The sequence below is a fragment of the Colobus angolensis genome, unplaced genomic scaffold, assembly GCF_000951035.1.
Source record: "Colobus angolensis palliatus isolate OR3802 unplaced genomic scaffold, Cang.pa_1.0 Scaffold46, whole genome shotgun sequence".
NCBI classification, from domain to species: Eukaryota; Metazoa; Chordata; class Mammalia; order Primates; family Cercopithecidae; genus Colobus; species Colobus angolensis.
In genome coordinates, this window is record NW_012118043.1 from 13,268,431 (window position 1) to 13,283,616 (window position 15,186).

Consider the following 15,186-nt stretch of genomic DNA (forward strand, 5'->3'; position numbering starts at 1 on the left):
ATCACTTGAACCGGGGAGGCCGAGGATGAAGTGAGCTGAGATCACACCACTGCACTCCAGCCTGGGTGACAGAGCGAGGCTGTCTCAAAACAAAACAAAAACAAACAAAAAAAACACGTACACTCCTGAGTTTAGAGGATCTTCACCTTCCCACAGCGAGAGGTATGACCTCAATTCACCATTTTCAAAGACAAAACAAGGCTTTAAAATAATCATTACAGTCCAAAATCCATATATTTACTTTTTATTGAATTTGTTAATGTTACAGAGTTCTTGCACTGCCAAACCATGCCTGAGAATTCAAACAAATGGTACAATGGACAGCCTCATCCACCCATCATACAGTATATTAAAACTTGATTCATGTACATTTTGATATTTTCACAATCTTTTAAAAAGTTATAACAAGAGTTGTAATTTAAATCTGCTGCAGGTCTTCCGATTTCGAATACAGTATGCCTTTACATAACACCTCCACTTCCTCATCTCTGTTCATTCTTCAGTAACATAACCCCCAACAAAATTTTGTGGGGAAAAAAATGCAGGGAAAATACACAGTTCAACGATGAAGAGCCTATTTTTTAAGGTGTTTCGTTCCCAAAGTCTTCAGTTTACCAAGAATCCCATTTCTGATTTAATCATTCAACCTCCCCTTGGCTGGCTCAACTACTCACCCAAATAGATTAGAAGGCAGGCATCCTGCCACCTCAAATGTCAACACTGTTGCCCAGATGAGAGTGGCAGGTCCCGTCAGGAGATACTGTAACCCTCCTTGGAGTCCAATTCCTGCACGGACACTTTCATCAAGACTAAATTCCTATCTGAAAATGCTCCCACATCAAAATAGTTTTACTCACCCACTTGCTTCACTCTTGCCAATAGCAAGTCTGCAACTCATGCATTTGGCAAAGGGATTTATTATAGAGAAACCCGGACTCTGCATCAAGTGGTCACATTGCCACTTTCAGATACTTCTATTGAACCAAAGATACAAAACTAGGAAACTGCCAGACCATCTTGTTAGGGGGACACTCTTCCGTAATCCTGGGTGGCTTCCTCAAGTCCCTCTAAAGGACCCCAAACTATTAATAGGTATTTGAAGCTGTAATTATTAAAAACAGAAGTGCTACATCACCTGTCTTTCGCCCTGACTCTCCAAATGAACATAAAGACACACCAAAAGGTTGAAAACAGAGCTAGCTGGGACAATAACTGCATCTATAGAACAGCCAATACCTTGAAAAACTGGGCACAAGTACATGAGGAATCCTTATCAAAGATCATGCACAATCCATGACACTTAAATGGGTTTTAGCTGAGGTTTTGCTCATGTTGCTCTGAATTTGTAAGGACAGATCAGTGAACCCCTCAGCCTGAGCAGAAAGCATTTTCTTCCCACTGCAGTTTACTACACAATTTAGACCTGATTAGAAGAGGCATTAGCAGCACCTGAAGTAAAGCCTCCAGAATCCACTGCCCTTTACATCAAAGGCTATTTGGTTCCACCCTCAGGATTGGCATACTCACGAAGACATTTTACAATCCTAATGCATACTTTAGGTTACTTACTTAACCAAGCAATATGCTGTCAAAGAACTTATTTCAAGTCAAAGCAAAAAAGGCCTTAATGCAGAACAAAAACAAAACAAAAAAGCACTATCCAAATAAAAAAAAAAAAATTACCAAAAAAAAAAAGATTATTCTCTCCCTTACCCCTTCCCGTACTTGGTGGACCCCAGTTTGGTTGATTTAATTTTGTGGTTACCTCAGAATACAATTAAAGTTTAAATTACAAATCACAGCCCTACACAGATGATCTGAACACATCAGTTCTTTTCAGCGGCGTGTTCCGGGAAGTATAATACAGCCACAGCCTACTACATAGAGTATTCCTTAAGGGTAGGGCACAGGACAGGTTAATTAAGGTCACTTAAATCTTCATCTTTTACAGCAGATCAGAACCCAGATGGCTGACTTTTTATGCAGGATTTCTGGTAAGAATCCAGTAGAGCTGGTTGCAAGGTTCACATCGACACTTAATAGTTGTAATCTTCTTATCCAGAAGTCGTGATCCACATGAAGTCCACAATGAATGCAGCAAATCTGAGGTAGTCAACCCTTATGAAGGCTCAGTATCTGAACATAAAAAGATTTTGAAATGACCACTGGCTGCAGGTTTTGGTTTTCTGTATTTGCAGAGTAAATATGAAAGAACACTGTTGAAACTAGTTCACACATTTATATAACAATGAAAATTCCCCTAAATCCAATATGCATAGAGCACTCCCAACACTTTAACTTCCATAGTGCAACAGGGCCGGTCAGAAAATTGAGTGGTCTGCATCGGTGTCTGTAGGTCCAGCAGAGATCAGATGATGACTGACTGTTGGTGGTGGTTAGCTGCAGTCTAGTTACCTCAGAAGGGTTAGCAAAGCCCATTCCTTAATTGTATTGTGAGTGGCTGCTTTTCTGATTTTCAAGCACAGCATACTGGTTGTCTAGCTGAAGTTTAAGGGCCTGGTTTTTTGAAACCTCATCCCTACCTCTATTTTTGTGTCTTACTACTTCAAAGCTCTTCTCCATTTCTTTATCCCTAAGGGAAAAGAAATGTAATCAGTAAATAGTTTTTCTTCACTAGGGTTTTTGAAAATACTTGTCCTTGAATTTAAAAAAAAAGCCACCCCTTAGAAGAATCCTGGGGAGGGGTAGGAGTGGGCGTATATAAAATCCTTATCAAACCATTTTAAGGCTTCAATTGGAACAGAAAACACAGAACGCTGTACTGAAGCTCTAGGGTCCTATCTTCTACTGAATAGTATTAAATGTGACCCTATTTCAGGACAAACGTGAAGAAAACTGTTAAAAGCTGTGTAATGACATTCCTCCTAAGACTTCCACTTTTAGCAAGTAATAGATAATACATCTCTCTCTTTATGCACAAGGGTAACAATTTTCTCATTCAAGTAAATTCTACTCGTTAGTCAATGATTTCTCCTCACATCAATTTTGTGGGAGTGGATCTGATTAGATCAGGTAAAGAAACTTGAGTGTGGTGAATCACTGCCCTCCCAAAGGTCCCTTATACATTTTTTAAGACAGAGCAGAGGAGCAAGTCCACGTGGAGGTTTAAATTCAAGCCAGCTGTGCTCTCAAAGTGGCGAAAAGGCTGGGATTTATTCTAAAAGCCACCCCAAAAAACATTTCCATCTGATGTCATTTACATTTCTTCCCATTTTATTTATTTTAAAAAATTCATGTCCCTAAGTAAGATGTAGATGTGCCATATGTAGTCATTTAATTCCAGGTAGCATTCATTTTAAGTACCTGCTGAAATAAGATTATTTTAATATTAGATTTATAAATGCCAACATCTTCTGTCTATAGTCACATTAACTGGGAATATAATTATACAGCGTTTTTATATTTCTAGTTTCCATATTATAAGGAGCAAAAGCCACTTAATTATAAGAGAATTTTAACTACATTAATACCTGTCATTGCTATAAAACAACATAAACCAGGGCTAAGAGAAACTTTTGCAGACAGAAGACAAAATCAGTCTCCAATGCTCTTTGCCCTCCCCCTTTCCTCCCTTCTAGGTATATAAAGTTCCATCCTGACTCTTAGCTGCCTGTCAGCTGAAGCTCAAGCTTCATTAGTTAAAGAATAGTCTCCCTTGGGTGGTATGCCCTATATCCCACTCCCTGGCCGAGGAACAGAAGTCCTAAACAAAATGCAATTACTTATAGTACTTACTTCCGGCTTTCTACGTGCTTGGCAGTTGACTGCAGGGATGGGAACTGTGTATCGCTGTAGATTTCTGGTGGTCCTTGTGGTGTTTTTCTTGTTGTGGTTAACCTGGCCCCAGGAGGCCTATACACACCACTAGTCATTGCCGGTTCTGGGGTTTCTGTAACTAATATTTTAAAACAATTTTTAGATAAACTATTCAAATATTCAGCATTTTAATAAGCTATTCTTGCATTCCCAACCATTTAACAATTACAGAAAAAACAATACCAGGGTCTCTGGGTCAGACAACAGAAGGAAAGTTATTTCAGAAAATGTCTAAAGTGAAAACAGGCCAGGTGTGGTGGCTCACACCTGTAATCCCAGCACTTTGGGAGGCTGAGGTGGGTGGATCACCTGGGGTCAGGAGTTCAAGACCAGTTGGACCAACATGGTGAAACCCTGTCTCTACAAAAAATACGAAACTTAGCCGGGCGTGATGGTAGGCGCCTGTAATCCCAGCTACTCAGGGGGCTGAGGCAGGAAAATGGCTTGAACCTGGGAGGCACAGGTTGCAGTGAGCCGATATTGAGCCACTGCACTCCAGTGTGGGCAACAGAACAAGACTCTGTCTCTCAAAAAAGAAAAAATAAAAGTGAGAACATTCTATTTTTCTAGGGTAGTATTCTAACTCCTCCTCCATGTACAACTTTAGTAATCTACGTAAATGGTGAGTTCCACAAGCCAAATTACTGGAAGTGGAAAAGGAATCTGATGGGACTGGATGACTGGTCTCATCAGGGACTGCCTTTCAGAATAGGACTTAAATAGTCCTCAATTTGCCTACCAGTAAATATGAATTACTTCTTTACCTAATTGGTGGACTAAGACGCTATATGTAAAGAATGTATTTAATGAAATGCCAGTGTGGTTATTTTTTAAGATTCTAGCTGGGGCTGGGCGTGGTGGCTCAAGTCTGTAATCCTAGCACTTTGGGAGCCCGAGGCAGGCAGATCACTTGAGGTCAGGAGTTCAAAACCAGCCTGGCCAACACGGTGAAACCCCATCTCTACTAAAAATACAAAGAATTAGCAGGGCATGATGGTGCATGCCTATAATCCCAGCTACTCGAGAGGCTGAGGCAGGAGACTAGCTTGAACCCAGGAGGTGGAGGTTGCAGTGACCCATGACTGTGCCACTGCACTCCAGCCTGAGCAAGAGAATGAGACTTTGTCTATTGGAAAAAAGAAAAAGAAAAAAAGAAAAAAGATTCTAGCCAGGCATGATGGCTCACGCCTGTAATCCCAGCACTTTCGGAGGTCGAGGCAGGCAGATCACTTGAAGTCAGGAGCCAGACTCTGTCTCAAACAAAACAAAAAGATTCTAAAGATGATTTGAAAACATAAGACCGGGTGTGGTGGCTCACACCTGTAATCCCAGCACTTTGGGAAGCTACAGTGGCAGGATTGCTTGAACCCAGGAGTTGGAGACTAGCCTGGGCAACATAGTGAGATCTCATTTCCACAATAAAATAAACAGGTGGCATGCCCTGGTAGTCTACTTGGAAGGCTGGGGTGGGAGGATCACTTGAGTCCAAGCAGTTGAGGGGCTGCAATGAGCCACAATTGCACCACTGCACTGCAGCCTGGGCCACAGAGTGAAACTGTCTCTAAAAAATATAGTAGTTACCTGTGATTTCAGCATAGCAAGACTTGGAGTGATAAGTTATTCTTTATGCCATTCTAAATAAAACAATGAGTATACATTTCTTTAAAGTAGTGCTCTTAAACTTTCATTATTGCCCTAAGGAGACCTTTCAGATATCTGTTTCCCATCTGCCCCCCACTCCATAAAATTTTAATACTGCAGATAAACTATACATGTTTATGCACTCTAGTCTTTTCGTACACCACAAATGACTGATAAGGTATAAGATTCCTTCACTCTGTAAGAAGCAACTTTTACCCCCTTGAGAATGATAACATCAGTCCTGCTGAGAATTCATGCTTCAAAAAACAGTTAAAGGGAATGAAAAAGACAAAGCACAAGTGAAAGACAAGGGCCCCTTGTCTCTGTCCTTACTCAGCTGTCAAAAATATTTTAAATGATAAAAGCTTTAAGAATTTTCTCTCATGAAAACTTTTGGAGTTATACCCAACCCTAGGTAATTACTACTAAAAATCCTAAATGAAGCTTACCTTGGATTCTAGTAAATTGAAGTCTTTTCCTTACCTTTTCCTCCACTAGCAAGTAGTTAATATTTAACGAGAATATTAGAATAAATGCTCAATTCCAATAAATGAAACTGGAATCGACTAGTCTATCTACATATAAATTTTACAGCAACATATAGGACAAAAGTATGTCTTTTAACTTCCAGATTCCTTTTCTTTAGGATTTTAGTCTTTAACAAGATACACACACATCCCACTCAACCAGGAATGGAAAGGAGCCCCTCCTTCTCACTCCACCATAATCATGACCGAGTTGAAAGTGGACCATGTATAAAATCATATATAAATCAGACATCTTTCTGAAACTGAAATAGTAAAATTACCAATTACTGGAGCAGGAGGTGCTTGGACCGGAGCTGTTTTATTCCAGGGACCTGAAGATTTTTCCATACCTCCACCACCACCTCCACCTTCTTCCCAGTTATCACCTGGATCTTGTCTCTTTTCATTATCATCTTCTTCCTTTTCACTGTTGGAAAAGCAAACATGTAAATTCATTAAGGAACCACCAAGAAAATTTTCAGTCCAAATCCTTAGTTTTATCCATGATCAGCTGTACAACCCTGAAGAAGTCACTTAATCACTTTCGAAACTGAACGTCTTACTTATTTAAAAAGTGAGACCGGGTACAGTGGCTCACACCTGTAATCCCAGGACTTTGGGAGGCCAAGGTGGATGGACCACCTGAGGTCAGGAGTTCAAGACCAGGTTGGGCAACATGGCGAAACCCATCTGTACTAAAAATACAAACATTAGCCAGGCATGGGGCACACCCCTGTAATCCCAGCTACTGGGGAAGCTAAGGAAGGAGAATCCCTTGAACCCAGAAGGCGGAGGCTGCAGTGAGCTGAGATTGTGCCACTGCACTCCCTCCTAGGTGACAGAGCATGATTCTGTCTGAAAAAAAAAACAAAAAAAAAACTGATGTGTCTCTGTGACAATACGCCTGACGGTTTACAGGACCCCACGTAAGAGCAGGACCCCAGTTACCGCCTCAAGCAACTAAGAGGGGGAAGACAGGATGATACAACCTAAAATGCAGAGAAGAGAGTGAGCTGAAGGATTAAGAGCACGATTACAAAATTTTCCTTGCACCAAAGTGTACAAACAGGCATTTATGGTAAGCATATTTTTAGCGACAAATGAAGGGTTTTGAAAGTTGTATAATTTTATTTGCCAATCCTTTAGCACATGTAACAAAATGCTCTCAGAATTAGAATTCACATTCCAGCAGATGAAAACAAGTATGTGCCGTGTTTACAGAGGACAGAACTAGCTCCTAACATCAGACATGTAAGAGCTCAGTCTTTGGCTTTCCAGATGTTATAAATGGAAAAGATACCCTCAGTGGTAACACACCATCTTAAGATTGCTTGCAGTATTTTCTCAATGCTAATTAATTTATTCTTGAATTGACTTGAGTCATAATCTATTTCTCCAAGGCATCTTTATTTCTCTTTTTGTTGGATTACTTTTTATTATTTTATGTAACTTTACATGTACTAAATTACCAAGTGTATATATCTTTTGTCTCTTGACAAACGAGATACTGACCACAGGAATATTAAAGAATAATGGCTAAATCGGCCGGGCGTGGTGGCTCAAGTCTGTAATCCCAGCACTTTGGGAGGCCGAGACGGCGGATCACGAGGTCAGGAGATCGAGACCATCCTGGCTAACCCGGTGAAACCCCGTCTCTACTAAAAAATACAAAAAATTAGCCGGGCAAGGTGGCGGGCGCCTGTAGTCCCAGCTACTCGGGAGGCTGAGGCAGGAGAATGGCGTAAACCCGGGAGGCAGAGCTTGCAGTGAGCTGAGATCCAGCCACAGCACTCCAGCCTGGGCGAGAGAGCGAGACTCCGTCTCAAAAAATAATAATAATAATGGCAGCACTGTATGAATTACCTACCAACCAGAGGTGACTGCAGAATTTAGAGGCTGGAGTGGCAATGAGGAAGAGAGGAAAAAGAAGAAGAGATCTATCTCATCTACATTTACAGCAAGATTTTACTTACAACTTTATCTGAGAGGAAAAAGGATAGAGAATATGTCAACTCATCCCTAAGAGGTCTGAGAAAGAAAAAAAACGCAATTTAAAAGAAAGAAAAAATATAGCCAAGCCATCCCTCAGTTTTCCTTTTCATTAACATGTAAGAGAATTCTATACAGCCATTTAAAATGTAAAGCCTATGCTGACTTGGAGGTAGTATTCATGTCATATAAATCAAAAATTCACTAAAACAACAGACGTACCTAATATAAATACAAAAATATCTAAAACAATTTTTAAAAGTTTTATAGAGTAGCTCTGGGTGCTAGAATGTATGACTTTATCTTCTTCATGCAGCAAGCAATTAGGAGCAGATTCTAAAGTCAGGCTTCCTGGTTCAAATCCAGGCTCTGCCACTTACCAGCCAGGAAACTTTGAATATGGCACTAATTTCTTTACTCCTCAATTTCCTCTTACGTAAAATGGAGCTGACAATGCCTTAATAATCAGCACTATTCACTGATTATTCCTAAGTAGAAGAGACTACAGATAATTCTTACATATTTCTTTATGCTGCTACATTTTTCAAAAAATTTCTAAAAACAAACATATTATTTTTATAACCTACACAAAAAAAATCGTTTTTTATTTTTAAAATTTTTTTAGAGACAGGGTCTTGCTCTGTCACCTAGGCTGGAGTACAGAGGCCCAATCTTGGCTCACTGTAATCTTAAACTCCTGGGCTCAAGAGATACTCCCACCTCAGCCTCCCAAGTAAGGTAGAACTACAGGTGCAGACCACCATGACTGGCTAATTTTACTTTTTTACATTTTTTGTAGAGGCAGGGTCTTGCCCAGGCTGGTCTTGTACTCGTGGCCTCAAGTGATCCTCCTAACTCTGCCTCCCAAAGTGTTGGGATTACAGGAGTGAGCCACCACGCCCAGCCTCACAGAAAGCTTTTAAATAAAAACTCTTATTTGGTCTGACGGAATAGTGACAGTATCTCAACTTGAAGTTTTTTTTTTTTACTGTCTAGTGTCTAACATCTCCTTGCCCTTGGGAAAAAAAAAATTAAAAAACCACAAATTTAAAATACATCTACGTTACAAACTATTACCAAAAAATAAGCATAATCTATTTAATTAGAGGGATTGTACATCAATAATAAAAGGCACAAGGAGAACAACTTAGTATTTTGGATTCTTGGCCAGGTGAGGTGGCTCATGCCCGTAATCCCAGCACTTTGGAAGGCCGAAGTGGGAGGATCATTTGAGGCCAGGAGTTCAAAACCAGCCTGAGCAACCTGGTGAGACCCTGTCTCTATTTTTTTTTTGAAACGGAGTTTCACTCCCGTTGCCCAGACTGGAGAGCAATGGCATTATCTTGGCTCATTGCAACCTCCACCTCCTGGGTTCAAGCGATTCTCCTATCTCAAGCCTGCCAAGTAGCTACTTGCACCATCATGCCCAGCAAAATTTTTTGTATTTAGTAGAGACAAGGTTTCACCATGTTGGCCAGACTGGTCTCAAACTCCTGACCTCAGTTAATTCATCTGCCTCAGCCTCCCAGAGTGCTGGGATTACAGGCGTGAGCCGCTGTGCCCGGCCAAAAAAAAATCTTTTTTAATAAATATTTTGGGTTTTTCCAAATGTCCATCAATAACAGACTGGATAAAGAAAATGTAGCACATACACACCATGGAATACTATGCAGCCATAAAAAGGGATGAGCTAATGTCCTTTGCAGGGACATGGGTGAAGCTGGAAACCATCATTCTCAGCAAACTGTCACAAAGACAGAAAACCAAACACTGCATGTTCTCATCGTAAGTGGGAGTTGAACAATGAGAACACACAGACACAGGGAGGGGAACATCACACACCAGGGTCTATTGGGGAGTAGGGAGCTGGGGGAGGGATAGTGTTAGGAGAAATACCTGATGTAAATGACGAGCTGATGGGTGCAGCAAACCACCATGGCACATGCATGCTTGTGTAACAAACCTGCACGTTGTGCACATGTACCCTAGAACTTAAAGTGTAATAGTAATAAAAATAAATAAATATTTTGGGCTAGGATTCTGAAATACTAAACTAAGCATGTGGAAATTGTTTAGTCAAGACCCTTCATCAACCGGGCACAGTGGCTCACGCCTGTAATCCCAGCACTTTGGGAGGCTGAGGCTGGCAGATCACCGGAGGTCAGGAGTTCAAGACCAGCCTAACTATCATGGTGAAACCTTGTTTCTACTAAAAATACAAAAATTAGCTAGGTGTGGTGGCATATGCCTGTAATCCCAGCTATTTGGGAAGCTGAGGCAGGAAAATTGCTTGCACCTGGGAGGCGGAGGTTGCAGTGGGCAGAGATCATGCCACTGCACCCCAGCCTGGGTAACAAAAGCAAAAAGTCTATCAAAAAAAAAAAAAAAGAATGACCAAGGCAAAAAAACTCTTCATCCAGCAATTGGAGGAACTGAAGCCGAGAGATGCTTAGAGGGCTTGCCTAAATGCCAGTTAGCAGGGTAGAAATGATTTACATATTTTATTGCTTTTTCATATTTACATATTTCAGAAAGTATCAACTCTCCAAATGTCACAGCAGAACAAGAAACAAGTTCCAAACGGTTATTTCCATGGGAGACAGGCTGAAATTCAGTGTTTGATCCTAATATATAGCTTCTCATTATACTGCTGTAAATTCATCACAATTCCACATACACAGTCTTAAATACATGTAAGTCTGTAAGGCACTACTGGTAGGGTGAGGAGAATAATGACGATACAAAAGGAAGATTTACTGAATATCGACTACGGCAGCCAGCATTCCACCCCACTGTACAAAGTTAAACCTCACAGTAACACTAAGGCAGGCAAGAGACCCACTGTATGTATGTATGAGGAAACTTAAGTACCTTCCCCAGGCCTACAGAGTAGCAGAGTCAAAACAGTATAGGATTCCAGAGGCTAAATTATTTCACATTACCTTTTAAATTCATTTTATCCTCTTTATAGCTCTAAGGTATGACGCAGAAATATTCTCTACTTTGAGATTTGAGAAATGCATTTTCTTTAGTAAGGCTGATACGATCACACATCCTGCAGCAATATATTTATAAAGAATAGAACAGCCTTATCTCTTTACCTCGAGACATGGGAATTTATATATCCTAACTCCCCTTCCCCAACACTAGGGGGAAGCAGCTAAAACAAAAATCAGACTGGACTGAGCTGCTGGAATACCGGGCATCGCACAGGTTTGTCCCTATTATACCTAGCACTGCTGCAACAGTAAACTGGCGAGATAAACATGGCCTGATCAGCTATGCCTGGCCTGGAGGCTTAAAATGTCACTGCACCTCATCCAAAGAAATCTTTCCTGACCCATTCATGGATGATGAAATGTCTCTCCTCTGCCCCAGAGCACCTTGCACATCTTTTTGAAATTATCTACTGTTGTCTATTAGAGCATGACTTATTTCTACAACCAGAAAACCTCACAGTGTCTAGCAAAGTAGTCATGTAAGTATTTGCTAGAATAATCCACCTTGGATAACATAACCAGCTCTACCTAACAGGTTTAAGTCTAGATTTCTCACCAAAGTTTCTAGAAAACCACTGGGCTCCAAGAACTCAATTATTTACTGAAACATGACAAACACTCAACACTGTATGCCTTCAAGAATTAAATCTTTCTAACATTCTCCCAAAAATCCATTTTAAAGATGGAAGTAGCTGGGCCTAGCATAGCAGCTCATGCCTGTGATTCCTGTACTTTGAGCAGATCACTTGAGGCCAGGAGTTTTGAGACCAGCCCAGGTAACACAGTCCCCATCTACAGAAAAAAAGTAAGTTTAGTCAGGGGTGGTAACTCACAACTGTAGCCCCAGCTACTTGGGAGGCTGAGGTGGGAGGATCACTTGAGCCCAGGAGTTCAAGACTACAGTGAGCTATGATCATGCCACTGCATTCCAACCGGGGTGACAAAGTGAGACTGTCTCAAAAATATAAAAAAATAAGAGATGAAAGAGGCCTATAGGGCCTACAAACAACCAAGAATCTAACTCAAGTGACAGCTTCCTTTATAACCACCTCAATGGCTTCCTGCTCAAGAATTTGTCTATAATGGCAGGATCTTGAATAAGATTAATTTAGACACAAAATTGGACACATTAGGTACCCTGGTACTTAAATCTTGAGCTGGTTGGTAAATGTGAAATAGGATCTTAATATATAGTATGCTTGCTGCTAATGAAAACTTTCCCCTTTCAGTACAGGTAAAGGCCTAACATGCTAACTACAAGGACCAGGGTCAAGAACTTTAAGATTGTGACATCTGGCTGGGCTCAGAGGCTCACTCCTGTGATCCCAGCACTTTGGAAGGCCGAGGCGGGCGGATCACCTGAGGTCAGGAGTTCGAGACCAGCCTGACCAACATGAAGAAACTCTGTCTCTACTAAAAGTACAAAATTAGCCGGGGGTGGTGACACATGCCTGTAATCCCAGCTACTCAGGAGGCTGAGGCATTAGAATCGCTTGAACCCAGGGGTTGGAGGTTGTGGTGAGCTTAGATCGTGCCACTGCACTCTAGCCTGGGCAACAAGAGCGAAACTCTGTTTCAAAAAAGACTGACGGTGACATCTGCAGCTAACTCTCAGTATACTGAGAAAGAGAATAAGATAAAGCACATGTAGCAGAGATTGGTGGATGAGTAGATGGGAAGCAGAGTTTCTCAGCGTTGCAGGTTAGTGGAATACCTCTACTAGGATGGCCACTTCGGGCCAGTAACTAGATGCTAAGAAAACCAAAAACAATATAAAAGCTAGTCTACTTCAGGTTGAGCAGAACTTAAATGCTTGTACTAGCTGATATTTACTTATGTCCCTGGCAAGGGTGAAGTATGTAAGTTATTTAAGACACTTTTCATGATCTCAAGAGTAACCAAAATAGATCAAGACCAAAATAACCCTGAAGATGAACACGTAACTTATAGTCAATAACAGAAAAAACACAGGTTCTGTTTAAATAATATCCCTAGTTTAACAAAATCAATTTCTAATCGTCAGTGAACCTGAAACCAAAATTTTATCTTCAGAAAAGTGCTACTTTTGCCAAGTTCGACATGGCCAAACACTATTCTTCCAGTCACTCACGTTTTCAAGAACCTGCAGTCACTTAGGAAAGAAAAGACTTAAGAAGAGCCAAACTTTACAACAGAACAGGAGCCACACACAGGCAGTTCCACGACCCCAAATGGTAAGAACCTCACATTCCTTCCTCCCCCATTCTTTACAGGTCAAGCCCCAGGAGACAGAAAAGAGGAAGATACAGGAAAGAAGCCAACAAGTGGTTGGGAATCAAACTTAAGTCTAATCACTTCTACTCAACACCATTACAAAGAAATCTCAAGAGTGGAGAAGCTACCGTTCCTGAAAGTTTCCCATTATCAATCGGGGTTTCACTTTGACTAAGGTCACAAAATGTTGTTTTCACAGGACATTAATGCCTAGCTGTGGTAGGTATTCAACAAATTATTAACCCTGCTTTTTGAAAAAGTTATCTAAAGCTATGGATACTAACATCCAGAGAGGTCAAAAGACAGTTTTCAGTTAAGGAAAGTATTTCCTCCACTGTGCCTCGCACTCACTGGCACTGCCTATAAAATGCAAGCTTCAAACTGGAGACAGTTTATCAAAATCCATTTTTCTTTAAACCAGGAGCAAAGGATTTTTTAATCTTAGAACAGATCCATATCTTCACTTTTTTTTTCCTACTTTATGAACCCTCCAAAATATGGCACTTACTTAGCATCAAAGTTGACTGCCATAGACTGGACTTGACAAAATGTTAATTTCAAATCTTCTAAACTACTCAATTTTTAAAAATTACTGTTTTCTTGAACTTTAAAAAATAACGTGTTTACACATATAATTCCATTCCTATTAAGTTTTAGAAAAAATCATGGATAACGGTTGTGTTGAAGGTGAATGCAGTGAGTAGGTGTTAGGAGGGGAACCTTGTTTTGTATTAGTAATACTCAGTTTCTTGACCTGCGTGCTTATTGCACAGGTTGGTTGCACTGTGTGAACACATAAAATCTCTATCTCTCTTTCAGTATGATATACTTCAATTACAAAAATACATTCACTTGCTTATTGGAGAGGATGTGAAAAACATCCACATTATTTTTGAAACCAAAACTAAGTACAATCACCGATGTTAACAGTGAAAACTCTGAAGTGACAAAATCCATCTTAGCTGTCTCAAATGAAAAGGCCTAACCAGAACTGGAAGTAGGCAAGCTCTCACAGGATTTTAGAGTCAGCAGCTAATTTGATGAGCACACGGAAGGGCTGCCTTCATGGAGTGAGAAAGAGTAGACAGAACCCATTTGAGTCCTAATAAGCATATCTAGAGCACAAGGCTACTATGATGCTGCTTTGGGGCTAAAGGAAAACCTAACCTGTATCCAATATCTGTCCTAAAGGTTATCTAAACACATTTGTAACCAGACCATACCTTATTTGCATTGCCTGAACCCTGAGGCCGCTGTAATCAACCTCTTTTTGCTCTAATTCTTTCCATTCATCTTCGTCCTGTAAAACAAACGCCATTTGATCAATTAAAGCTATTTGTAGACATATAACTAAGCAAGTAACACACTACGAAAAGTGGATCAAGTGGCTGGAACCTAAACTAAGTATGCACTTATATTCCGGTCAAAGCCCTTGCTTCGTTCTGGGGCAAACTAGGCTACATGGAGAACAAACATGCTCGCAGGCTAACACTGTACTTCCGCTGGGTTCCTGCATGAGAGCTGTTACTTTAAGCAACTAAGAAAAGCCGAAGGAATAAGTCAGTAGGAATTTCACAACTACATTTCTACCCCAACCTTGCCACCGAGACTTTTCTTTTTCTTTCACGGGCTTAGAGACTAAGTCATCACAAAAGAGCTGTTACAAATGCGGCTGCTGAAAGCGAAAATTCAGCTCAAACTACTGGGCTGAGGTCAGCACATGGAATTACTCAGCCTAGACGTCACCCAATAAACGCTGCTCTGTGCTGGGCGCTGCAGCCCTAGACCTAGTGCCCCTGGAGGGTGGCGCCGCCCGGGCCTTGGCTAACGCCGAGCGACGCGGGGTGAGAAGGGCGGCTCCAGGGCGGGTGTCGGAAGGGGTCCCGGCCCCGGCGAGCCCTGCCCGAAGTGGGGAGCCTACGTCACGTGGCGGCCCTCGC

At 41.1% G+C, this 15,186-nt stretch overlaps 1 protein-coding gene across 1 annotated transcript; it reads right to left on the reverse strand.

Moving 5' to 3' along the window:
- Positions 1-228: 228 nt before the first annotated feature.
- On the reverse strand, positions 229-14,947 carry CDV3 (CDV3 homolog (mouse)). Its single transcript, XM_011958204.1, has 6 exons — positions 14,843-14,947; positions 14,470-14,546; positions 6,287-6,432; positions 3,757-3,916; positions 3,325-3,327; positions 229-2,593 (listed from the first exon to the last, which is right to left on the reverse strand). The coding sequence occupies exons 2-6, from the start codon at positions 14,478-14,480 to the stop codon at positions 2,443-2,445; spliced, it is 471 nt and encodes a 156-aa protein (XP_011813594.1). The 5' UTR covers positions 14,481-14,546; positions 14,843-14,947; the 3' UTR covers positions 229-2,442.
- Between the last annotated feature and the right edge of the window lie 239 nt (positions 14,948-15,186).

What these genes read in the sequence shown, in the direction of transcription:
- CDV3 (XM_011958204.1), bottom strand. An exon ending in ACCTCCTGCTCCAGTAATTG is followed by an intron (nt 3,917 to 6,286) that starts GTAATTTTACTA and finishes TTAAAATATTAG; the next exon opens with TTACAGAAACCCCAGAACCG.